At 45.0% G+C, this 27,479-nt stretch overlaps 2 protein-coding genes and 1 long non-coding RNA gene across 4 annotated transcripts in view; 2 read left to right on the top strand and 1 right to left on the bottom strand.

Annotated features, from left to right (window-relative positions):
* The window catches only part of LOC140417850 (uncharacterized), a 61,893-nt gene extending 46,436 nt beyond the window's left edge, over positions 1-15,457 (top strand). The window contains exon 3 of the mRNA XM_072501295.1: positions 9,124-15,457. Coding sequence (XP_072357396.1) covers positions 9,124-10,002 — 879 coding nt within the window. The 3' untranslated portion in view covers positions 10,003-15,457. The remainder of the gene's footprint in view (positions 1-9,123) is intronic.
* On the bottom strand, positions 1,011-7,587 carry LOC140419372 (uncharacterized). The gene is made up of 2 exons (XM_072503245.1): positions 7,506-7,587; positions 1,011-2,591 (listed from the first exon to the last, which is right to left on the bottom strand). Exon 2 carries the CDS (start codon positions 2,238-2,240, stop codon positions 1,317-1,319), a length of 924 nt encoding a protein of 307 aa, XP_072359346.1. The 5' UTR covers positions 2,241-2,591; positions 7,506-7,587; the 3' UTR covers positions 1,011-1,316.
* A 4,221-nt stretch (positions 15,458-19,678) lies between the features above and the next one.
* LOC140419379 (uncharacterized) lies at positions 19,679-27,036 on the top strand. Of its 2 annotated transcripts, XR_011945748.1 has the most exons (4): positions 19,679-19,736; positions 20,796-20,845; positions 21,368-23,385; positions 23,468-27,036. It is a non-coding gene; the product is annotated as an uncharacterized lncRNA (long non-coding RNA). The 2 variants fall into 2 exon arrangements; XR_011945747.1 differs by lacking the exons at positions 19,679-19,736; positions 23,468-27,036 and having other exon boundaries at positions 20,222-20,845; positions 21,368-23,382.
* The last annotated feature ends 443 nt before the right edge of the window (positions 27,037-27,479 follow it).

Here is a 27,479-nt window from a genome sequence, read left to right as displayed (position 1 = left end):
GTTCATGGAGCTGATTGGGGCGGGGGGGGGGGGGGGGAGGAGTGGATCCATGGAGGTTGGGGTAGCCGGGGGCGAAGGAGTTCTCCTTCTACTCACACATGCATAAAGTGTACTCCCGGATTGATTTCTTTATTTTGAGCAGGGTCTTTCTGGCTGGGGTGGTGGACACGTGGTACTCGGCGATTACAATCTCAGACCATGCACCGCACAGGGTTGAGCTGCAGGTTAGGAAAGGCAGTAATCAGCGCCCGCTGGAGGTTGGATGTGGGACTCTTGGTGGATGAAGAGGTGTGCGAGAGGCTGAGGAAATGCAGTGGGAGTCTCATCACCATCCAACCATCACAGAGCATTCCCCGTTCTGCTGAGCAAGAATCAACTATATTTATATATCCCAGGAGGTGGGGTGCACAGCCCAGGAGTTTGAGTAACCAGGCATTGTGAACTTACTCACCAATCACATCTGTCCAATTAGAAGTTGAGATGCATTCATCCAGGTTTCATTCTTCACTGCTGTTATTTGCAGTTGAACGCTCACAGACAACATACAGAACCCTCGGTCTGAGCTGATCTCAGTGGGTGTAGTGAGGCTAGCGATGGGTTTCGAATGTAAATCTACACAACGAAGATCAGAATTGGGTGAGTTTTTTCCTGCTCCACCGGCTGATCCAATAAACACTTGGCGCCCCTTCAGTTACCTTGTGTCAAATAGTTCAAATTCTCATTTTGGAAATGGAGTAAGGGGGTTTCCTTTTTAAATAAATTAACAGAAACATCCTATTTATAGATTCCAATTTAAAAGACTTAATATGTACACAGTCTTTGGTATTTGTGCTACCTTATCTATGAAAATAAGTAAACTAAAAAAATATTCAACTCAAATACAGACGGTAATGTGATTACGTGACTACATCACTTAATAAAGGAGTCAGTGAAAGTGGAAAAGGAGACCATGGAAACCAAACATTAACTCCTGAAAATCAAAGAGCATCTCTCAAGAAAATCTCAAGAAGAGCCATTGAAAAAATATATTTTGAGCGCTGGAGTCGGATCTTTCAGACACTGAATTGTAGATTATGCACCAAAGATTGATTTAGAATTGAAGCAAAAGTTCATAAATTTATTCCAAACAGGTTTCTGCTGAGAGTTCCTGGATTAAGGGGAAAGATCACAGATGGTGCTTTTAAAAATAGACACTGTAGCCCCCACAATAAATGCCATTTTCAGCAGATTAAATTCCAGCAGTTTTGGGGTTAACATCAGCAGAAAATATTGTCAGACTGTCAATACGAAACAACAGCAGAATCCAACCCCTGCTGTCATTTATGAACTTGCTGATGTCTCTGGAGGCATCGTGACTGAGTGAACTCCTTCCCACACACACAGCAGTTGAATGGTTTCTTAGTGTGAGTGCGTTGGTGTGTCAGCAAGTTGAAAGACTTTGCAAATCCCTTCCCACACACTGAGCAGGTAAACGGTTTCTCCCCAGCGTGAACGCGCTGGTGAGCAGCGAGGTTGGACGACCGATTGAATCCCTTCCCACACACAGAGCATGTGAATGGTCTCTCCGCAGTGTGAGTGTGTTGGTGAGCAGTGAGGTTGGATGACTGCCTGAAACTCTTTCCACAGGAGGTGCAGCCGAATGGTTTCTCTTCAGTGTGAATTCGCTGGTGTCTCAGAAGGGTGGGTAAAACTGTGAATCCCTTCCCACACACAAAGCAAGTAAACGGTCTCTCCCCAGTATGGAGCCGCTGGTGTACAATGAGGGAGGATGCCTGTCTGAAACTCTTTCCACAGGAGTTGCAGCTGAATGGTTTCTCCTTAATGTGAACTCGCTGGTGTGACAGCAAGTGGGATGATCCAGTGAATCCCTTCCCACACACAGAGCAGGTGAATGGCCGCTCACCTCTATGAACACGCTGGTGTGACAGCAGGTGGAATGACTGAGTGAATCCCTTCCCACAGTCGGAGCAGGCGAACGGCCTCTCCCCAGTGTGAGTGCGTTGATGTACAGTGAGTGCTGAAGAATGCCTGAACCTCTTTCCACAGGAGGTGCAGATGAATAGCTTTTCCTCAGTGTGAATCCGCTGGTGAGACCAAAGGCCAGATGACTGAATGAATCCCTCCCCACACACAGAGCAGGTGAATGGCCTCTCCCCAGTGTGACTGCGCCGATGGTTTTCCAGCAGGGAAGGGTAACTGAATCCCTTCCCACAGTCCTCACATTTCCATGGTTTCTCCATGGTGCCAGTGTCCTTGTGTCTCTCCAAGGTGGATGATTGGTTGAAGTCTTGTCTACACACAGAACATGTGCACTGTCTCTCCTCACTGTGAATGATGTGATGTTTCTTCAGGCTGTGTAACTGGTTAGAGCTTTCCTTGGTCAGTTCACTGGAACACCCTCACTCGGGTGTGTTTGTTGCGATATCGTTCCAGTCACACTGATGTTTAAAGTTGTTTCTCACAGACAGAAGAGACAAAAGTTTCTCCTTCAACATTCAAAGTCTGAGGATTTTCAGGTCCTGATGAATTGAGTGACTGTCAGATGATGTTTGGTTTCTGTCTCACATCTGTAAATCCTCCTTTCTAATATCCTGTAAAAGGAATTTACAAACATCATCACTGTCAGTGAATGCTATAAATTCAGAATAGACAATTCTAGTTCAATATACCATCATTTCCTCTCTCGTTCTCCCAAAGCTGTAAATCCCCGTCCCACACACTCTCCCTCCTCCCTGGACTGAAATCCAAACCCATCTCACCATCTGCACCATTTCTTTCCTCCACTCCCAGTTTTCTCCCTCCCTCTCCTCTGCCTGGGTTCAGTTCTCCAGCTCCTGTCTGCAGACTGACAAAACCAATTATTTTCTTTGTCAATTATTCTTTTTGTCTACTGTGTACGTACTGTGTATGTTCCTTGGCCACAGAAAAAATACTTTTCACTGTATTTCGGTACATGACAATCAATCAATCAGCCGGGTGCACCATCTACAAGATGCACTGCAGTAACTCACCAAGGTTCCTCAGACAGCACCTTCCAAACCCACAACCACTACCATCTAGAAGGACATGAGCCACAGACACCGGGAACCCCATCACCTGGAGGTTCACCAAGTCATTCAGTGCCCGGACATTGAAATATATCACCGCTCCTTCACTGTCGCTGGGGCAACATCCTGGAACTACGTCCCTGACAGCACAGTGGGTGTACCTACACCTCAAGGACAGCAGCGGTTCAAGAAGGCAACTCACCATCACCTTCTGATGGGAAACTAGGAATGGGTAATAAAAGCTGGCCGAGCCAGCGACGCCCACATCCCGTAAAAAATTGAATAAAGAAATATATATCTGCTGCTCCTGTCCTAGATGGTAGTGGCTGCATGCCTGAGTGTGTGTGTCTGTTTGTGTGGGTGTGTCAGTCAGTGTGTACGGGGAGTGTCTGGTGTGTTCTTGATGTAAGGGTACCTGCTGATTATGTCCTTCTATATGGGAGTGGTCGTTGGTTTGGAAGGTGCTGCCCAAGGAGCCTTGGTGATTTCCCGCAGTGCATCTTGTAGATGGTACACCCACTGCTACTACCGTGCGTCAGTGGTGGAGGGAGTGAATGTTTGTGGAAGGCGTGCCAATCAAGTGTGCTGCCTTATCCTGGATGGTGTTGAGCTTCTTGAGTGTTGTTGGAGCTGCACTCATCCAGGTAAGTGGTGAGCATTCCATCACACTCCTGACTTGTACCTTGTAGATGGTGGACAGGCTTTTGGGGAGTCAGGAGGTGAGTTACTCGCCACAGAATTCCTATCTTCTTTTTGTTTTCTAATTTAGAGTACCCAATTATTTTTTCCAATTAAGGGGCTATTTAGCGTGGCCAATTCACCTACCCTGCACATTTTTGGGTTGTGGGGATGAAACCCACGCAGACACGGGGACAATGTGCAAACTCCACATGGACAGTGACCCAGAGCCGGGATCGAACCTGGGACCTCAGTGCCGTGAGGCAGCCGTGTTAACCACAAGGCCACCGTGCTGCCCGAATTCCTATCTTCTGACCTGCTCTTGTAGCCACAGTATTTATATGGCTAGTCCAGTTCAGTTTCAGGTCAATGGTAACCCACCCCCCGTGGGGGATTCAGTGATGGTAATGCCATTGCATGTCAAGGGGTGATGGTTAGTATGTCTCTTATTGGAGATGGCACTTGTGTGGCACACATGTTACTTGGCACTAGTTAGCCCAAGCCTGGGTATTTTGTCTGACATCCCAAAAAATTTCATGGGAGAGGCTATCAATCATCATTTAACACCGGAAGGATTTTATCGAGCAGATGTGACCAAAACAACTGGTCAAAGAAGTAGGAATTAAGGAGTATCCAAAGGAAGAAAATGAGGTGGAGATATTTAGGGAAGGAATTCCAGAGTTTACTGACTCTCCTAACAGTGGAAATGTTTTCTTCCGATCTACCTGCAGAAACCTCTCATCATTTTGATCACCAGCAATAAATTTCCCTCGAACCTTCTCTGTGTAAGGGAGGAAATCCCAACTTCTCCAGTCTGTCCATAAAACTGAAATCCCTCAACCTTGATACCGTTCTGGTAAATCTCCCCTGCTCCCTGTCTGAGACATTGGCCTCCTTTCTAAATTGTGCTCCCCACAACTGGTCACGAGAACTGTCAACTTAAGAAAACTGTCATTATTCTGAACGTTGCTTTATTAATTTAAAGAAATTAACATATCTTGTTAGCTGTGTTTCCTTTAACAGAATTGACAAATTCATCAACAGAAAATCAAGATACAGCACAAGATTGGTTCAGTTATATATTTAATAAGTTATTGTATTTGATATTTTAAAATAAATGTTTAAAATTAGCCTGGAAATTAAAACTTCAAACAATGTGGAAGCTGGTTTTAAAAAAAAAAACAACAATCTTTGATTAAAAGCCAAAAGAACATAACGTTCAAAGAAATTTGATAACGGGAATTTGGCAGCAATCCAACTTTTACTCCCAGTCCATTTGAGTGACAAAAAAAAAGTTTAAAGATGCGAATGGCATCATTCCAAGCTATACGCCTCTTTTTGTCTCTGTAAGAAAATTAACCCTTTCAACAAGCTTTTGTGCATAATCCAGAGGATGTCCATTTTGATAATCATTTTACCATTTATTACTAGATCATATGTTCAACTTTTATTGTATAATAATTTTACATGAAGTTATTATTAATTATCAATGTGATCAAATTTGATTAACTTATTAATTATAATAATTATTTTGAAATGCCTGTTGCAATGTTAATTCCATTTTATTGTTTAAAACTGCAATGATTCTTTGCGCTTTTACCTATCCTATCGCATTAATGATGTATTTTGATCTTTTCTGATATATCTCAATTTTTCGATTTATCAAAGGGCCGACTGTAGAAGCCAGGTATTTCAAATACAACTAGTATAGGTAAAAGATAGCTGTTTAAGCATAAATGTTGAGCCCCAGTTTTAAATACCCATTTATACAGCATAATTCACTTTTACTGAATTCCGTTGTTCTGGCAAATGCATATTTTCAAAGACAGTGTGACATTAAAACAGCACAGTTGCAAGATAATTTGACACTGCTTGTGCTAATTGTCAAGGCCAAGGGATTGAATACACAGCAACATGAAGGCACCATTGTTCACAATGCAGATAACAGCTAGGTCAGAAAAGCTGATGTTGCACATTGAAGATGGACGGCTTGCCATCAAATCAAATGTGTTTGAGTCTAACCCAAACCAATTAGGATTATATTGGGGTGTAATTAGACGACTTAAGACAGATGAAAGTGTATAACTGAAAAGTTTCTCCCCGCCATTTTAGGTTTTGTTTTAGTGTTTAGTTTTTAGGTAATTGTCTTTGGGGGTTCTGTCAGTCTACCAGTCTGTGTCAGTGATGTTAGTCCACTTTTGACTTTGAGTTTGAGTTTAGCTGAAGATTAGCTTTCTCTCTCTCTTTATGTTTCATTGCCAGACTTTGACCTTTTAAAAGTTACTTTTGAGCTGTCTGCCTAAGCAAAGAAAGATAATGTCTGTAATTCTCTGAAAGCTTCGAAATGTCTACGAATTGCCTTTTAAATGACTTTCAAATTGTAATCAAGTGACTACAAATAAAACAATTCTTTTTGGCACCTGAGGAGTTTATACTGCAAATTTCTGCTGAGTTCCAGTATTCGCAAAGTGCTACTGATAACCGAATAGCAGAGATGATATAAATTCCTTCAACTATACACAGTCGAATAATACAAGGAATCGAACAACTTAACACAGTCTACAAATAGTACAAATCTTACAACTTCTCGTATTGCGCCAGGACTTGATTCATCAACTAAGCTTCCCCCAAACTTGGCGTAGTTCGACAGGTTAAGATCCCTATAAATTAAAGATTCCTTCAGTGTGAAAGGTTCTACATCAGCACAACAGAATCTCAGACTGTTACAGCGCAGGAGGCCATTCGGCCCCTTGTGTCTGCACTGTCTCTCTCTGAATGAGCCTTTCACCCAGTGCCGTTCTCCTGCTTTCTCCCTGTAACACTGCACATTGTTTAAAAAGGTATAGATTTTGAACCAAATATTAAATTGGGATTGATATTCAAAGTTAAAATTTTTACTGCAGAAACAGCTTCAGCTGGGAGTCTGAATGAAGAGGAAAGATCCCAGGCAGCGGTTCTTCAAGGTTCACTGCAGGCCCAGCCGTTCAGGAACCTTGCATCATATTCAGTCGGGGCAGGGGGGGCTCAATTGGGATTGGCGGCACTGGGGGGGGGGGGGGGGGGGGGCGGTCCAGGATGCGCGAGCGCCCAAAGGGGATACTACTTTTGCGGTCCGGGTCCGCGGGCGTAGTCTGCCATGAAGCACGGCGAGGCCGCTGCTGGCCTCACCCTGCGCATGCGCGGCCACGGACCCAGCAATGCTCCGTGACATAGCAGAAGCTGGAGATGAGAGCTATATGCTGCCTCCCTGCTAACCCCCGCATCCGCCTCCCCCGGAGCAGGGAATCGGTGGCTGTTTTGTGCCAGTTTTCGTGGGGTAAAACACCCCCGTTTTCACGCCTGAGTGGGGACTTGGTCCAGCCCAATACTTTTCATTGTACACCAATGAAAATTAATTTGTACTCCCCTTTGTTCTGGTTTATAATTGAGGGCCTGCTCACTTGCATTTATATATAATTTTTATCCTACCCACCCAATCTTCACAACATAGCAAACAAAAATCACTATTCACGAATTGGGATGATCAATGGCGTGTTCATTACCCGGCATTCCCCGCGGTGGTGAATGTCCCCTCTCGACACTGCAGGACAGCAGTGCGCAGGCGCATTGCCTGGGAGTAGTTGGAGCATGCGTGGTGTGTGATGGCGCCTGTGAAAGAGACGATTCTTTGTCTCAAGGGCAGCGGGTAAGGATGGGGAATCCGGAGCAAGCGATAGAGCCGGCTCTGGAGGGATAAAATGTTTAAACACCGTGTGAAGACCCTAAACCAGGAATACGTACCTGTAAGTCCTGCGCTTGCAGCTTCGGATATTTTTCCCCATAACAGGCCCAGTTTAACGGCCGCCATCTTGATTCAAATAGAGCGGTGCGCATGCGCGTGTGTACGGTGACGTCAAATGGGCAGGGCTTCATAGTCTGTTCCAGGCCAAGTCCTAGTGCCCGAAAAAACGTTCTTCACGGGCTGCAGTCTCTCTGAGCTTGATTAATTTGTCAAGTGAAAAGGATGGTCTCATTCCTAATGTTCTCAATTAAAGGGCTGGTTTCCCCAGGAGATGGCTGACATTTCAGGGTCAGTAAATTAATATTGGGCAGTGATATCTAATGCAGCGGCACGGTCGCACAGTGGTTAGCACTGTTGCTTCACATCGCCAGGGACCTGGGTTCGATTCCCACTTGGGTCACTGTCTGAGCGAAGTCTGCACGTTCTCCCTGTGTCTGCATGGTTTCCTCCGGGTGCTCCGGTTTCCTCCCACAAGTCCCGAAGGACTTGCTGTTAGGTAATCTGGAGATTCAGAATTCTCCCTGTGTTCCCGAACAGGCGCCGGAATGTGGCAACTAGGGGCTTTTCACAGTAACTTCATTGCAGTGTTAATGTCAGCCTACTTGTGACAATAATAAAGAATATGATGTTCTGACGGTTAGTCTTTGGATTTCTCTACCACAGGGAGCAGCAAAGTCTGGGGGGGTCATTGAATATGTTCAAACATGGTATCGACAGATATTTGATGGACAATGGAGTTAAGGGTTATGGGGTTCAGGCAGGAAAATAGAGAGAAATCTGAAGCTGAGGAGGGATTTTTTCACTCGAGGATGTGGTGAAGCTTTGGAATTCTCTACCCCAGAGGAGTGTGGAGCCTCAGTCATTAAGTATGTTCAAGACAAATATTGACAGGTTTCTAGATATTGAAGATATCGTGGGATATGGGGACCGTGTGGGGAAAATGGTGCTGAGGTCGATCGGCCAAGGATCTCATTGAATGGTTGAGCATACTCGGTGGGCCGAATGGCCAACTCTTACTCCTATTATAATCTCTGTGTCCTGGTCAGGAAGCAGTGAGCTGAGCTTGGATCTATCAATCAACATGAATCCGCACCTTCAGGAGAATTGGGAGGGTAAATATAAGATACAGCAGAGTGAGAATGGAGGGAGATTGTGTGGGATGGAGATTTACAGATTTTGGAGAACGAGAGAGGAAATAAGATTCCAAAGGAACTAGAATTGTCTGTTCTGAATTTCTATCCTGTACTAACAATGATGACTTTTGTTAATTGTTTTTAAAGAATATTGGAAGAGGAGGAATTATAGACCGAAATCTCAAACATCACGTCTCGATGTGACAAACTCACTCCATTCCTTCTGATCTGAATATCATCGGGCTCTGGATATCATCGGCGAGAAGGAGAAATGTTTGTCCGATCTGTCAGCTTCAAAAGATTTTAAACGTGAGTGTGACTGGAAAAACACCAAGACCCACAAAATACACACCCGAGTGAGAGAGTTCCAGTGAACTGTGAAACGAGCTTCAACCAGATATACAGCCTGAAAAAACATCACACCATTCAGAGTGAGGAGAGACAGTGCACATGTTCTGTGTGTAGACAAGGCTTCCACTGATTGTCCAATCTGGAGAGACACGAGGAGACCCAAAACATGGAGAAACCGTGGAAATGTGGGGACTGTGGGAAGGGATTCAGAGTCCCATCTAAGCTGGAGATTCATCAACGCATTCACACTGGGGAGAGACCGTTCCCCTGCTCTAAGTGTGGGAAAGGATTCACTCAGTTATCTAACCTTCAGGCACACCAGCGAGTTCACACTGGGGAGAGGCCATTCACCTGCTCTCAGTGTGGGAAGGGATTCACACAGTTATCAAGTCTGCAGTCACACCAGCGAGTTCACACTGGGGAGAGGCCATTCACCTGCTCTCAGTGTGGGAAGGGATTCACACAATTATTCAATCTGCAGACACACCAGCGAACTCACACTGGGGAGAAGCCATTCACCTGCTCTCAGTGTGGGAAGGGATTCATTGATTCATCCAACCTGCGGACACACCAGCGGGTTCACACTGGGGAGAGGCCATTCACCTGCTCTCAGTGTGGGAAGGGATTCAGTGATTTATCCAGTCTGCGGAGACATCAGCAAGTTCACACTGGGGAGAGGCCATTCACCTGCTCTCAGTGTGGGAAGGGATTCAGTAATTTATCCAATTTGCTGAGACACCAGCGAGTTCACACTGGGGAGAGGCCATTCATCTGCTCTCAGTGTGGGCAGGGATTCACTTGGTTATCCTGTCTGCAGACACACCAGCGAGGTCACAGTGGGGAGAGGCCATTCACGTGCTCTCAGTGTGGGAAGGGATTCAGTGATTTATCCAGTCTGCGGAGACATCAGCGAGTTCACACTGGGGAGAGGCCGTTCATCTGCTTTCAGTGTGGGAAGGGATTCACACAGTTATTCAATCTGCAGACACACCAGCGAGTTCACCTGCTCTAAGTGTGGGAAACGATTTATTGATTCATCCCCCCTGCTGAAACATCAGCGAGTTCACACTGGGGAGAGGCCATTCACCTGCTTTCAGTGTGGGAAGGGATTCCGTGCTTTATCCAGTCTGCAGAAACATCAGCGAGTTCACACTGGGGAGAGACCATTACCTGCTTCCTCTGTGGGAAGGGATTACATAGAAACATAGAAAATAGGGGCAGGAAGAGACAATGTGGCCCTTTGCGCCTGCTCTGCCATTCATTATGATCATGGCTTATCATCCAACTCAATAGCTTAATCCCGCTTTCCCCTCCATATCCTTTGATCCCGGTCGCCCGAAGTGCTATTTCTAACTGCTTCTTGAAAACATATTGGCCTCAACTATTTCCTGGTGATAAGAATTTCCACAGACTAACTACTCTCTGGTTGAAGAAATGTCTCCTCATCTCTGTCTAAGTGGTCTACTCCGTATCCTCAGATTGCGACCTCTGGTTCCCACCATCAGGAAAATCTTTCCTGCATCTACCCTGTCAAGTCCTGTTAGAATATTATAGGTTTCTATGTGATCCCCCATTCTTCTGAACTCCAGCGAATACAATTCTAACTGATTCAATCTCATACGTCAGTCCCACCATCCCAGGAATCTGTCTGGTAAACCTTCGCTGCACTCCCTCTAGAGCAAGAACATCCTTCCTCAGATAAGGAGACCAAAACTGCACACAATATTCCAGGTATGGCCTCAACAAGGCCCTGTAAATTGAAGCAAGATATTCCTGCTCCTGGACTCGAGTTCGCTCGTAATGAAGGCTAGCATACCATTTGCCATCTTTATCGCCTGCTGTAGCTGCATGTTTACTTTCAGTGACTGGTACTTTACATTTTATTAAAAATCATTAGTATATCTTGTGAATATCTGGGGTCCTAGCACCGATTTCTGCGGTACCCCACTAGTCACTGCCTGCCAATTTGAAAAAGACCCATTAATTCCTACTCTTTGTTTCCTGTCTGCCAACCAGCTTTTTATCCATCTCAATACACTACCCCTAATCCGATGTGCTTTAATTTTACACGCTAATATCTTATGCGAGACTTTGGTCAAAAGCCATCTGAAAGTCCAAATATACCACATCCACTGGCTCCCCCTCATCAACTCTACCAGTTATACCCTCGAAGAATTCCAGTAAATTTGTCAAGCATGATTTCCCCTTCTTAAATCCATGCTTTGACTCTGTCCGATCCTGCCACTGGTTTCTAAGTTTTCTTGGGCTGCACGGTAGCACAGTGGTTAACACTGTTGCTTCACGGTGCCAGGGTCCCAGGTTTGGTTCCCAGCTTGGGTCACTGTCTGTGCGTAGTCTGCTTGCTCTCCCCGTGTCTGTGTGGGTTTCCTCTGGACGTTCCGGTTTCCTCCCACAAGTCCCAAAAGATGTGCTGTTAGTTGAATTGGACATTCTGAATTCTCCCTCTATTTACCCGAACAGGCGCCGGAATGTGGAGACTCGGGGCTTTTCACAATAACTTTATTGCAGTGTTACAAAGAACAAAGAAATGTACAGCACAGGAACAGGCCCTTCGGCCCTCCAAGCCCGTGCCGACCATGCTGCCCGACTAAACTACAATCTTCTACACTTCCTGGGTCCGTATCCTTCTATTCCCATCCTATTCATGTATTTGTCAAGATGCCCCTTAAATGTCCCTATGGTCCCTGCTTCCACCACCTCCTCCGGTAGCGAGTTCCAGGCACCCACTACCCTCTGCGTAAAAAAACTTGCCTCGTACATCTACTCTAAACCTTGCCCCTCTCACCTTAAACCTATGCCCCCTAGTAATTGACCCCTCTACCCTGGGGAAAAGCCTCTGACTATCCACTCTGTCTATGCCCCTCATAATTTTGTATACCTCTATCAGGTCTCCCCTCAACCTCCTTCGTTCCAGTGAGAACAAACCGAGTTTATTCAACCGCTCCTCATAGCTAATGCCCTCCATACCAGGCAACATTCTGGTAAATCTCTTCTGCACCCTCTCTAAAGCCTCCACATCCTTCTGGTAGTGTGGCGACCAGAATTGAACACTATACTCCAAGTGTGGCCTAACTAAGGTTCTATACAATGTAAGCCGACTTGTGGCAGTAAAGATTATTATTATAAGGGCTTTGCAATACAATCTTTGATAATGGATTCTAGAATTTTCCCCACGGCCTATAATTCCCTGTTTTGTCTCGAGCTCCCTTTTTAAATAGTGGAGTTACAGAAGCCACCCTCCAATCTGCAGTGTTCCAGAGTCTAGAGAATCCTGGAAATTGACCACCAATGCATCCACTTTTTCTAGAGCCACTTCTTTAAGTATTTTGGGTTGCACATTATCAGGCCTTGGAGATTTGTCAGCCTTCAATCCCATCAATTTCCCCAACATCATTTCTCTCCTAATATTGATCTCCTTCAGTTCCTCCCTCTCACTAAATCCTGTGTTCCCCAACATTTCTGGTATTTGATTTGTGTCCTCATTTGTGAAGACAGAACCAAAGTATGTATTTATTTGCTCCGGCACCTGTTCGGGGAGGCTGGTATGGGAATTGAACCCGCCCTGCCTTGGTCTGCTTTAAAAGCCAGCTATTTAGCCCTGCGCTAAACCAGCCCCAATTTGGGAGTCAATATATGATGCCACTAACTATTTTACCCCTTGGGTGTTTCTGAGCTCTACCCCTACAGATTCCACATTGTTGGAGCTAATATCCTTCCTCACTATTGCAGTAATTTCCTCTTTAACCAGCACTACACTTCCTGGGTCCGTATCTCCTATTCTTTCTCCCTCATGTATGTATCTAGCTTTACGTTCAATGTATTCCTGCTGTTCACCTCAACCACTCGCTGTGGTAGCGAGTTTCACATTCTCACCACTCGCTGGGTAAAGAGGTTTCTATTGAAATTCCTATTGGATTATTGAATCCCTTCATAATCTTAAAGATTTCCATCAGGTCACCCATCAGTCCTCTCTTTTCCAGAAAAAAGCAGCCTGAGCCTTTCCTGGGTGTTAAATGCTCTCAGTTCTGTATATTATGGATCTTTGTTACACCTTATCCCATGCCTCTATTTCCTTGTTGAAAATGTAGATCACCATTGATTTTTTTTCTGTGAAAAAAAAAAAAATTGTAGAGTACCCAATAAATTTTTTCCAATTAAGGGGAAATTTAGCGTGGCCAATCCACCTAACCTGCACATCTTTGGGTTGTGGGGGCGAAACCCACGCAAACATGGGGGGAGTGTGCAAATTCCACACGGACAGTAACCCAGAGCTGGGATTGAACCTGGGACCTCAGGGCCGTGAGGCTTCAGGACTAACCCACTGCGCCACCGTGCTGCCCTAAGATCACCAATGTTGTCAGTGCTCCCAGTGTAATCTAACCATCGTTCTAAACAAGTTGGACATTTCCTCCGTGCTTTTCAATTCTATCCCTCTAGAATGGAACCCTAGACATGGGCCCCACACTATAAGAAAGCTGCGAAGTTCTTCGAGAGGCTGGACAGGACATTTACAATAATAATCTTTATTAGTGTCACAAGTAGGCTTCCATTAACACTGCAATGAAGTTACTGTGAAAACCCCGTCGTCGCCACACTCTGGCACCTTTTCGGGTACACAGAGGGAGAATTCAGAATGTCCAATTCACCTAACCTGCACATCATTCGGGACTTTTGGGAGGAAAGCCACGCAGACACGGGGAGAACGTGCAGACTCCCAAAACAGGAATTGAGCCTGGGCCCCTGCTGCTGTGAAGCAACAGTGCTAACCATTGTGTCAGAATGGCACCAGGGATTAGGGACTCCTGTTAGTTGGAGTGACTGGAGCAGCTGAATTTTTCTCCTGAGATCACAGCACCTGGAGGGTGGGGAATGAGGTCATCCATGTTGGATCTCTGTGGAGCAAACCAGTCTGTCCATTGCCCCGTTCTATCCCCGAATCCCTGTTGGTTTCTTTCTCTCAGTACCTGTCCAATTTCCTATTGAAATCTTCCATCATCTCTGAATCTCCTACCCTCAGGCAGTAGGTTCCAGGTCGTTTTCACTTGCTTTACAGGTACACAATGCTCCTGGAGCACAGAGGAGTCTATTTGGCCCATTTTTCCCGCATCAGCTCTTTGGACAGCGACCCATTTAATCCCATAGTTCGACAATTTTGTTTTCTTTTTCAAAATGTATCAAATTCCCTTTTGGAAGTTACAGTCCAACATATCCACATAAGGGTCGTTCCAAGAGTCTAATGTAACTCTGTGATAACATGGTCTGTATAGCATTCTGATCATTACCGTACCACGTGTACATTAATAAATCATCATTCTGGCTAAGTCACCAGCAGATCTGTAGAAGCATTGCAAGAATAGATCACAGAACACAACACTAAACATCATATTCTGTCAAGAATATGTGGGTTAGGCATTGGTGTAATGGCATTGTTACTGGGCGAGTAATCCAGAGATCCAGGTTAATGCTCTACTGATCTGGGATCGAATCTGCCTATGACAGATGGTGAAATTGAAATTGAAATGAGGCTCGAGCACCATTTGTAGACCGTGTATTCCAAATCTTAACAACTCGTTTTGTGTTTTGCAACAAATAATTGTGCATATGGTGTGTCTGGGGTTTCACAGAGTGTCAAAATGGTGTCAACGATGTGCTAATTACACAAAATTAAGAGTCCATTTTTATCAATGATTCTGTTGAGGACACCAAATGTAATATATCCTAGTTTGCGGACAAATGTCCATTTCTATAAAACCTCTCACTACCACTGTACCTCAAAGTGTTTTACAGCCAATGGAGTACTTTTGAAACATATTCATTGTTGTAATGTAGGAAACTGTAAGGACAGATGTGTGATCACATTTAGTTTTAAAGTTGTTATTTTCATAGTGTATTCACTGTCATTAGTAACAAGGTCAAGGAAGCCCTTTTACATCTCTAACATGTGGCTTCCAGCAGCCAGATCACCTTCTGTACCTTTTTTATATTAACTATGTATTGATTTCACAGCAAAAAACAATAATTAAATACATGATTATTCAGTCGTGAACATTGATTATCATTAATGAATTGGTGTATTGGGTAATTATTTTGCAAAGACTAGATCTATATTTTAAAAAATAACACGATCAACCAAAATGTTCCAGAAACTGCAGAGCAATCAGAATTTGTTTGAAAAAATAAATTACTCAATAATTTTGAGATGCTACGAGATGTGGTGATAAGCATGTATATAATATTACATGTGCTCAGCAGTGTGACCTCCCACCAGCAGGTGGCGTCAGGCATCAGTCAGGTGACAGCAGAAGGTTGTAAAGCATACACGAGGTCAGTCGCACATAAGGATCGTTCCAAGAGAGTCTAATGTAACTCTGTGATAACTTGGTCTGTATTGCATTCTGATCATTACCTTACCATGTGTACATTAATAAATCATCGTTCTGGCTAAATCACCAGCAGATCTGTAGAATCATTTCAAGAATAGAATCATAGAATTTCCAGTGCAGATGGAGGCCATTTGGCCCATCGAGTCTGCACCGGCTCTTGGAAAGAGCACCCTACCCAGCCCGCACCCCCACCCTATCCCCATAACCCAGTAACCCTACCCAACACTAAGGGACATTTTGGACACTAAGGGCAATTTAGCATGGCCAATCCACCTAACCTGCACATCTTTGGACTGTGGGAGGAAACCGGAGCACCCGGAGGAAACCCACGCACACACGGGGAGAACGTGCAGACTCCGCACAGATAGTGACCCAAGCCGGGAATCGAACCTGGGACCCTGGAGCTGTGAAGCAATTGTGCTAACCACTATGCTACCATGCTGCCCTTAAATAGATCACAGAACACAACATTAGACATCATATTCTGTCAAGAATATGTGGGATAGGCATTGGAGAATTGGTATTGTTACTGGGTGAGTAATCCAGAGACCCAGGTTAATGCTCTGGGTATCTGGAATTGAATCTGCCTATGACAGATGGTGAAATTGAATAAAATTCTCGAATTAAAAGTTTAATGATAACACTGTTGATTGTTGTAAAACCCCGTCTGGTTCACTAATGTCCTTCAGGAAATCTGCCCCCCTTACGTGGTCTGGCCCACACGTGACACCAGATCCACAGCAATGTTGTGGTTGATTTGTAAGTGCCCTCTGAAATAGCCTCACAAGACACGCAGTTCAAGGGCAATTGGAATGAGCAGTAAATGCTGGCCCAACCAGTGATGCCCACCTCCCATGAATGAATAATTTTTAAGAAGACTGTTCAATTTGAAGATGAGTAAGAAACTGTCTCTTGGTTTGGATTTGACTTATTATCGAGGTACAGTGAAAAGTATTGTTCTGCGTACAGTCCAGATCGTTCCATAGATGAAAAAACAAAGTGCGGATCTTGGCAGTTTGCTCAGTTCGCAAAAGAATTTAATGGCTTTGTAGAAGCAGATAAATATTTTAATCACCATTCAGAACACATTTAATGGTAATGTGTGCTCATATAGACAGACACAAACAATTTTGTAACTGAATTAGAGGAAATGAAAGAGATTTCACTGAACCACATTTTTGAAAAATTCGGCCTTCCTGATGGAGAAACAGGAAAAGCCACTCAGGGAGATGAGGAAATCCAGGCTCAGTGTGGATTTGCTGTCACCCCTGAACGGGATTTAGGCTGCGGAATGTTTCATACCCAGAACAAAGAGGGTCAAATATAATAAACTTATCATTCTTTAATCTCCTACCTGTGAAGATATTTGATTGTGTTTAAAAACTGACATGGCCAATCTCAAATGAACTCAACAGAACTTGTATTACCCAATGATTCGATTTATTTTCTTTGTCAGTCATGTTTCCAATTCAATGTTGTATATTTCAGAGAGTCTCAATTTCAGATGAGGACATAAATATCAAATAATATCAAGTTTTGAGTAATGCAATAAATACTGAGTAAAATTGTTTGATGTTTTTCGAAGGAAAGTAAGAATGATGTTATTACTGAATGAGAAGAAATATTTGCTGGACGGACATTTCTACATTTCATAATTCATTTGAAATCTAATAAAGTAAACTACTTCAACAAAGTGGTCGCCAGAGGGCTTTGTTAAGCTTTACTAATAGACAGACTCTGTAAACAGGATGTAGATCAAATGTAATTAGATTCTGTTATCAACTCAGAAATAATGACAAGATGCTTCAGCAAAAAAATACACTTTTGTAAATTCAATATGAAACCAATTGCATGATTACATAATGTTTATATCGTAAACTACACCATCTTCGTGTCCAAATCTTCTGGTCATTGGAGCAGGGGAACGTTCTCATTAAATCAAACTGAGCAAGAATTCTGCAGAAACTCCTTTTTCAAAAGCAAATTGGAAGAATAATCGGAATAGAGAAACTTCAAGATCACAGAGAGGACATTGAGACTAATTGATTTGCTCTTTTTCAATCTATATTTTTATTCGACTTTTATCATTTTTACAGATAACACAACATAGTTTCCAAACTCCAGTCCAATGGGCTCATTGCCAATCAGCTGTTTTTTCAGTGTACTGATTATCACGTTCCCCTCACACACCAAATGTCCCATATTATTATTATTCAAAACATTACTGATGTTACTCATCTAAATTTGCAGATAAGTTGTATCATTGGTATTTATTGTTCAATAGTTAAGCGATTGCATTATCTTACACCCGCAAAGTTCCAAATGATACCCTGCAAAATACTGTGATGGAGACTGGCAGGAATCGCAGTCAGAGTTCACACATGTTAGTTGTGAATGGTTTTCTAATGTGCTGTGCCATTTTATGATTCTAATTTCTCCGCCAAGTGCCTAATTTTCAGTCAAATTGTACTCCCACAATAGAAGGTTCTTCAGTGCAATAAGGATGCACTGTTTACTATTCTCGGTCAGTGCACTAAGCGCTGTTCCCTGTTTCTGTGGTGTAGTGATTATCATGTTTGCTTAAAGGCCCTCGGTTTAAAACCGCACAGAAACATTATCAAACTCCATTCATTTCCGTGTGTGGAAAAGTTACATGATTGACATTTTCATTATTCATTTATACCCATCCTGAATTGCCCTTGAATTGAGTTGCTGAGTTGATCTGCCGTGTGGAACCCCGTTCCCCAGAGCTTCAGCCTGGTTCTCTGCTTCACTAGTCTAGATGTGGAGATGCCGGCATTGGACTGGGGTGGGCACAGTAAGAAGTCTTGCAACACCAGGTTAAAGTCCAACAGGTTTGTGTCGAATCACTAGCTTTCGGAGCGCAGCTCCTTCCTCAGGTGAATAAGGAGGTGGGTTCCACAACCACATCTCTAGACAAAGTCACTGATGCAAGATGGTACTTTGAATGCGAGTCTTTGCAGGTAATTGTATCTTTACAGGTCCAGACTGTGTCACTGGAGAGAGGGATAATCACAGGTTAAAGAGATGTTAATTGTCTCAAGCCAGCACAGCTGGTAGGATTTTGCAAGCCCAGGCCAGATGGTGGGGGGTGAATGTAATGCAACATGAATCCAAGGTCTCGGTTGAGGCCGTGCCCGTACGTGCCGACCTTGGCCAATCCACCTAACCTGCACATCTTTGGACTCATGTCTGTGCTATCATTAAGACTGCCTGTTTCCACCTACGTTACATTATCCAGCCTCTATCCTGTGTCTGCGCGCCTGGGGCTGAAACCTCGGTCATGCCTTTGTCACCTCCCGATTCGACAATTCAATTACACACCTGGCTGCTCTCCCACATTCTACCTCTGTAAACCTAAAGCCATCCAAAAGTCTGCTACCCATGTCTTAATACACAGCAAGTTCCTTTCCCCTATGATCCCTGTGCTCCGAGATTTGCATTCGCTCCCAGTCAATTCTCAGCCTGTTTTCAAATCCCTCCATGGCCTCATCTCTCCCTGTGTCTTGTCATCTCCTCCAGCTCCACAACCCCCTGAGATATCTGTACAGTTCTGATCCTGGACTCTTGTACACTCCCAACTCTAATTACTCCGCCGCGGTTTTAAGTTCCCTCGGCCCCAAGCACTGAATTCCCTCCCGAAACCTCCCCGTCTCCACCTCACTCACCTCCTTTCAGACTCTTTAAAACTCACCTCTTTGACCAAGTTTTTGGTCACCTGCCCTAATATCTCCTTTTGTGTCTGGGTGTCTCACTTTGTTTTATAATGTTGCTGTGAAGTTGACTGGGATGATTTATGATGTTAACGGTGTTATATAAATAGAAGTTGTTGTTGTTGACTGTAACCCTGACCTCCTGTTTTACATCCCATTGGTTTCACAACAAACTCTTATCAATGTTGTTTTGCCCCCTGCGGGTTTGCAGCCTCGAGAAAGACGGCGGCCGTTAACTCAGGCCTGTCACCGGGAGCAGGCCGCAGCTGTCCCCCCGCTCGATGCAAACCCGGGCCCGGAAACTTCTTATTGGGGTTTGGAGCCTCCACCGGGTTTCAGTAAAACCTCCCGACCGAGTCCAGCTTCGGCACTGCGCATGCTCCGGCTCACAATGCCCAGTGGATGATTGACGGCAGCTCTGGACCAATAGGACGAGAGGGGCAGGTCTGGAGGACCGAGCGGAGCAGCTGGTCCTCCAAGCAATCGGAGCGCATGAGGGGCGGGGCTCAACCACGGTCTCCCACGTGAGTTGGAGCATGCGCAGTGCCGATGACAACTCAGGTTTCCGGCGGTCCGGTGGAAATGCTCAGTCGGTCATATCCCGCGCGGTGAGGCATGAGGGAGGGATGGAGCCGGCGGATGGGTCGGGAGGCTTCATAAACACCCTGCGCAGGCCCCAAGCCCCGAATGCGAAACTTGGATACAGCAGTTGAACCGGCGAAAGCTGCTCGGGCTTTTCCCGCAGACAGGCCCGGGTGGACGAAATATGCGACCGTGCGCATGCGCAGTGAGCGAGAACCCGGCTTTGCTCCACCTCCCATTCACTCTGATTGGTTGGAGGACAAGCCGCACTCGGTTGGTCCTCCAGCTCTTCCCATTGGTCCGAACCTGCCGTCAATCTGTCCCCGGGCATTGGGAGCTGGAGCAAACCCTTCACAATCATTGCAAGAAATCTTACACCAGGTTAAAGTCCAACGGGTTTGTTTCAAATCACTAGCTTTCGAAGCACTGCTCCTTCCTCAGGTGAATGACACCTGGTTCACCTGAGGAAGGAGCAGTGCTCTGAAAACTAGTGATTTGAAACAAACCCGTTGAACTTTAACCTGGTGTTGTGAGACCTTTTACTGTACTCACCCCAGTCCAACGCCGGCATCTCCACATCATGGCTTCACAATCATTGTCAGCTCCCTGGTTTGCAGCTGCGGGGCTTCTCCCTCCCTCCCGAGAACAGGCCCAGGTTAACGGGAACCATCCTGTTTCAGCCACTGGAGGATGGTTCACATCAGAGGAGGGGGACAAGAAATAAGAGCTTCCACTTTGCACTCAAATCAATGAGAACTCTGATCTCTGGCAAGGAAGGAAGCCCTGGCAGGTGGGCGGGGAGGATTCACAAACACCCGCTGGAGGCCCCAAACGTCCAATACAACACATTGATTTTATTGTCAGTCTGCAGACAGGAGCTGGCGAACTGAACCCAGGCAGAGGAGAGGAAGGGAGAAAATGGAGTGGAGAAAATAAATGCCCAGGGAGGAGGGAGAGTGTGTGGGACGGGGATTTACAGTTTTGGGGGAACAGGAGAGGGAAAAATATGCCAGAGAAACTAGAATTATCTCTTTCAGAATTTCGATCCTGGACTGACTGATGGTTTTTGTAAACTCCTTTTACAGGGGGTTAGAAGTGGAGAATTTACACAGAACAAACTCAATCCAACAGAAAGGTTTGTCTCTTTGCGGTTTCTATCCTGCATTGACAGTGATGAATTTTGAAACATGATATTACAGCTCTCAGGAAAGATTAAATGGAGTGGGGCCTTTTTTCTATCGAAAATAAGGAATTCAGCAGTGACCTAATAGAAATATTTAACATTATCAGTAGTTTGGAGAAGGGCGATGTGAGAGAGTCCAAACCCAGGGACCATCAACAAACAACGAGTCATGAATACAAGATAGTTACGAATAAATCCAATGAGGCAATACAAAATAATTTATTCACTCACTTGTTTAGAATGTGCAACTCATTACCATGGAAAGGAGTTGAGGAAAGTGCTGAGATGTTTTCAAAAGGAAACTGGACAAGCACATGAGAGAAAATGGAACCGAAAATCAGCTGAAAGGCTGAGATTTGATAGGTGTGACAGTCGGAGATGTGTGCCGCGTATGGACAGCAGCAGAATCTGTGACAGAATGGCCTGTTTGTGTCTTATATATTCACAGTAATTCAACATAATCTCCTTTTACAGAATATTTGCAGATGCAAACATCATGTCAAGATCTGACACAGTCACTTGATTCATCAGGACCGGCCTTTCAACGTGGAAGGAGAAATGTTTGTCTGTTTTGTCTTTGTGGAAAATATTCAAAAATCACTGTGATTGGAAAAGCACCGAGACACAGACATCTGAGTAATTCTCCACAGTTAGCTGGAACTGAGGTTTAACCAATCATACAGCATGAAATTAAATTGCAGCATTTACATCAGGGAGACACCGTACTCAGGCTTCAACTGATGATCCAAGTTGGAGAGACAAGGACATTCGCACCAAAGGAATCAAGAAGCAGCAATTGGACATTCAGCCCCGTGAGCCTGTTCCACCATTTAATAACATCACGGCTGATCTGATAGTGACCTCAAATCTGCATCCCACCTACACCTGATAACCTGTCAATAACCATGGAGAAACCGTGGAAATGTGGGGACTGTGGGATGGGATGCTATTCCCCGTCTGAATTGGAAACTCATCGACGTATTCACACTGGGGAAAGGCCATTCACCTGCTCCGTGTGTGGGAAGGAATTCACTAAATTATCCAACCTCGACACACCGGCATGTTCATACTGACCAGAGACCGTTTAAATGTGCTGACTGTGAGAAGAGCTTTAAAAGAAGAAATGGTTTACTGACACACCAACGCACTCACACTGGGGACAGGCCATTCATCTGCTCCATGTGTGGGAAGGGATTCACTCAGTCACCCAATCTCCTGAAACACCAACTTGTTCATACTGATCAGAGACCTTTTAAATGTGCTGACTGTGAGAAGAGCTTTAAAAGCAGAAAGGATTTACTGACACATCAACGCACTCACACTGGGGAGAGGCCATTCACCTGCTCCGTGTGTGGGAAAGGATTTAATTCTTTATCAAATCTTCGGACTCACCATCAGGTTCACTCTGACCAGAGACCGTTTAAATGTGCTGACTGTGAGAAGAGCTTTAAAAGCAGAAAGGATGTACTGAAACATCAACGCACTCACACTGGGGAGAGGCCGTTCACCTGCTCCGTTTGTGGGAAGGGATTCACTTGTTCTTTCCAGCTTCTGCAACACCAGCGAGCTCACACTGGGCAGAGACCGTACACTTGCCCCGTGTGTGACAAGAAGTTCACTCTGCCATCCCACCTGACTTCACACCAACTTGTTCACACTGATCAGAAACCTTTTAAATGTTCTGACTGTGAAAAGAGATTTAAAAGTAAACCAAATCTGCAGAAACACCAGCGAGTTCACACTGAAACAGAATCATAGAATTTACAGTGCAGAAGGAGGGCATTTGGCCCATCGAGTGCACTGGCCCTTGCAAAGAGTACCTTACTTAAACCCATACCTCCAACCTAACCCATAACCCCATCTAACCTTTTTGGACACTTACGGGCAATTTAGCATGGCCAATCCACCTAATCTACACATTTTTGGACTGTGGAAACCGGAGCACCCGGAGGAAACCCCACACAGACACTGGGACAATGTGCAGACTCCGTACAGACAGTGACCTAAGCCGGGAATCCAACCTGGGACCCTGGAGCCTTGAAGCAACAGTGCTAACCACTGTGTTACCGTGTGGCCCACACGTGGGAGCGGTACTGGGGAGAGGCTGTGTAACTGCTCCCTGCGTGAGAGGAGATTCACTCAGTCAAACAACCTGCACAGACATCAGCAAGTTCACAGGCAACAGCAGGGTTTGGATTCAGCTGTTGTTGCTGCTGTTAGTCACATCCAGGACTGAATGATGCCTGGACGTCTGTTTCCAGTGGGGCTCCACAGTTTTCCGGTATATATCAATGATTTAGACTGAAATGTATGCACCAGGATTATACAAAAGTTGCTCATGTGTTTGAGACAATGAGGGAGAAAGCCATGGACTGGGTTAGATGGACAGAAAAGTGGTAAATGGAAATTTAGATAATGAGGGGTTAGGAACACACTTCAGTTAACTCCCAATAAAAATAAGGTCACTTCAGGATAATGGAAAAAACTGATTGGTGAGTATCTGATGTATCTTTATTTGTTTTATTCTTTTTTTATATAAATTTAGAGTACCCAATTCATTTTTTTCCAATTCAGGGACAATTTAGTGTGGCCAATACACCTAGACTGTGCATCTTTGGGTTGTGGGGGCGAAACCCACGCAAACACGGGGAGAATGTGCAAACTCCACACGGAGAGTGACCCAGAGCCGGGATCGAACCTGGGACTTCAACACCGTGAGGCTGCAGTGCTAATCATTGTGCCACCGTATGCAAAGGGGAATGGTCCAGTGGTATTTTTGTGACTGGAAGACTGTTTCCAGCGGAGTTCTGGATTGTTCAGGACAAGATTCTATGCTTTGTGTGTTATATATGAATGATTTAGACTTTAACATCGGGACATGGTTGAGATATTTGCAGTGTTGTGGTTGACAGTGAAGTTGTAGACTACAGGAAGATATCGGTAGACTGATCAGCTGGGCAGCAAAGAAGCAAATGGAGATCAATCTGGAGGAGTGTGAGGTAATAAATACATTTGTGGTTCGTGTACAAGGACACACAGATTCTTCTCCACTGTGGTATTCTGCAATCTCTATTTAAATTATTATTCTTCCCAACACGGGACAACTTCACTTTTTTTCAAAAATTATACTTTATCTGCCAAATATTTCCCACTGACTTACCCTATGTGTGATCTTTCTGCTGGCTGTGGAACTGGGTGAAGCTCTTTTCACAGTCAGTTCACTGGAACACTCTCACTTGGGTGTGTGTATCGGCACGTTTCCAGTCACAATAATATTTGAAATCTTTTCCCATGGGCAGAATAGACTTAACATTGCTCCTTCCACATTCAGAGGCCAATGTTTTTCCAGTCCTAATGAATCGAATAACTGTTACCTCTCAATGTGATGTTTGGTTTGAGTTTGTCATCTGCAAATTTTCCTCTTGAATACCTTGTACAAAATTCGGGTCAGTCAATTCCACTTTCAATGTTTTCTTCCAATTACCCAAAGCTGTAAATTCTCATCTCACACACTCTCCCTTCTTTCTGTGATGAGAACCAAACCCATCTCACCATCTGCACCATTTCTTTCCTCCACTCCCAGTTTTCTCCCTCCCTCTCCTCTGCCTGGGTTCAGTTCTCCAGCCCCCATCTGCAGACTGACAATAAAATCAATGGGTCTTATTGGGGGTTTGGGGCCTCCAGCGGATATTTGTGAATCCTCCCCGCCCACCTCCCAGGGTTTCCTTTCTTTCCAGAGATCAGAGTCCTCATTGATTTGAGTGCAAAGTGTCAGCTCTTATTTATTATCCCCCCTCCCCATCCTCTGATGTGAACCATCCTCCAGTGTCTGAAGCAGGATGGTGCCCGTTAACCTGGGCCTGTTCCCGGGAGGGAGGGAGAAGCCCCACAGCTGCAAACCAGAGAGCTAACAATGATTGTGAAGGGTTTGCTCCGGCTCATAATGCCTGGGGATTGATTGACGGCAGGTATGGACCAATAGGATGAGTTGCGGGCTGGAGGACCAAACTGGAACGGCTGGTCCTCCAACCAATCCGTATGAATGAGAGGCGGGGCTGAGTCCAGATGTCCCTCATTGGCTGAAAGTTTGAATCATTTTGAAAGCTGATTTTTTGAATAATGTTTATTGTCACAAGTAGGCTGACATTAACACTACGACAAAGTTACTGTGAAAAGCCGCTAGTCTCCACATTCCGGCACCTCTTCAGGTTCACAGAGGGAGAATTCAGCATGTCCAATTCACCTCATGAGCATGTCTTTCAGGACTTGTGGGAGGGAACCGGAGCACCTGGAGGAAACCCACGCAGACACAGGGAGAACGTGCAGTGTGTGCACAGACAGTGACCTAATCTCGACCCTGGTGCTGTGAAGTAACAGTGCTAACCACTGTGCTACCGTGCCGCCTTTTGTCTCAAATCACTGTGCTACCCTGATTTGTCTCAAACCCCAGGAGGAACCGGGACCTTTCTGTGGCTTTAGACAGGTGAAACCCTGTGGGTGTGGAGCAAACATTTCAACATTTGTTGCTGAAATGTGGCAACAAGATGGTTCAATCTACAAACATTCAAAGACTGACTTCAAGGGCTGGTTTAGCTCAGTGGGCTAGACAGCTGGTTTGTCATGCAGAATAAGGCCAGCAGTGTGTGTTCAATTTCCGTACCAGCTTATCCGAACAGGCGCCTGAATGTGTCGACTTGGAGCTTTTCGCAGTAACTTCATACTTCTGACAATAGATTATTATTATCAAGGAATAACTGGCAGACAGGAAATGGCACCATTAAAACAAGTATTGTTCCCCATTACAATAACGAGGATAGGACAGGGAGGAGGTTAATACTGTTACCATTCAAAGGTAGCACGGTGGTGCAGTGGTTAGCACTGCTGCCTCACGGCATCGAGGTCCTAGGTTTGATCCAACTGCAATTATGTAGTTTGCAGGTTTCCCATCACACTTATACACACAAGCACCCACACACAGAAGCACCCACACACTCACAGACACACAGAAGCACCCACACACTCGCAGTCACTTCCAGTCCAATCAGATGGAAATTTTTCCTCACACTAACCAACTTGACTATTACTGTGGTTAGGTCCACAGTTTTGCCGAAATTCAAGTAAACCTATCCCTGCGGGACTGTGAGCAGTTTTAACCATCCAGTGTTTTAACCGTCCAATGATCAGTATGAGATTGTTTGCAATACAGGGAACCAGCCTTGAATAATTACAACGTGCTATTACAGATGATGCTAATTCCCCTGAGCTTGATGGGGAGATGAAGAGGAATCTAAGACAGGTTACAAGGAGAAAAATGCAATGGGACTGTTTGCACTGAGCAAGAGAAAAGCTTTGAAAAAGCAAAAGCATTGAATCTCTTGTGCCCCGAGGTGGTGTGTGGGTGGGGGCGCAAATCACGTTCATATGTTTTGGTCCTGTCCAAAGCTGCAGGATTATTGGAAGGAGGTTTTTAGGGTAATCTCTAAAGTGGTGCATGTGAAACTGGGCGTGGGCCCTCGGGAGGCCATATTCGGGGTGTTGGACCAGCCGGGGTTGGAAACAGGTGCGCAGGCAGCTGTTGTAGCCTTCGTCTCGCTGATCGCCCGAAGGCAGATCACCTCTCCACCCTGTGCCCTGGCGTGGTGGGGGGAACCTGTTGGAATTCTTGACTCTTGAGAAGGTTAAGTTTGAACTGAGGGGAAGGATGGAGGGGTTCAAAAATTCATGGGCGTTATTCATTATGCACTTTCAAGAATTGGATAACATCGAACATTGATAGAGGGCTACAAAATTATGAGGGGCATAGACAGAGTGGATAGTCAGAGACTTTTTCCCAGGGTAGAGGGGTCAATTACGAGGGGACATAGGTTTAAGGTGCGAGGGGCAAGGTTTAGAGGAGACATACAGGCAAGTTCTTTACACAGAGGGTAGTGGGTGCCTGGAACTCGCTGCCAGAGGAGGTGGTGGAAGCAGGGGCGATAGTGACGTTAAAGGGGCATCTTGACAAATACATGAATAGGATGGGAATAGAGGGATACGGACCCCGGAAGTGTAGAAGATTTTAGTTTAGACGGGCAGCATAGTCGGCACGGGCTTGGAGGGCCGAAGGGTCTGTTCCTGTGCTGTACTTTTCTTTGTTCTGTATTGGGCGGGGGGGGGGGGGGGGGGGGGGGGGTGGGAAACGGTATGTGGGTTGGTGGGAGGATGGGATTGTTGTTGTTGATTTGGGGATCAACATTATCTTCGTTACTGCTTATTGTTTATTGTTGGTGGGTGCAAATTTGGGAGAAAATGAAAAAGGAGAATAAAAAATATTTTTTGAAAAACCTAAGGATCTGCAATAGACGTTTGTCCTAGTAAGTCATATTTCGAGCAAGATTATAAACACAGGGCATTCATTTAAAGTGATTATAAAAAGAAGCAATGCTGATGAGAAGAAAAACATTCTGTGCTGCATGTGGGATCATGAATGCACTGCTCGAAAATGTGGTGGAGGCAGATTCAGTTGATGCCGTGAAAATAATTGGACAACTATCTGTGACTATCAGATCAGCCATGACCTTATTAAATGGCGGCGCAGACTGGGCTG

Source organism: Scyliorhinus torazame, chromosome 5 (genome assembly GCF_047496885.1).
Source record: "Scyliorhinus torazame isolate Kashiwa2021f chromosome 5, sScyTor2.1, whole genome shotgun sequence".
NCBI lineage: Eukaryota > Metazoa > Chordata > Chondrichthyes > Carcharhiniformes > Scyliorhinidae > Scyliorhinus > Scyliorhinus torazame.
This window is presented reverse-complemented; position numbering and strand designations above follow the sequence as displayed.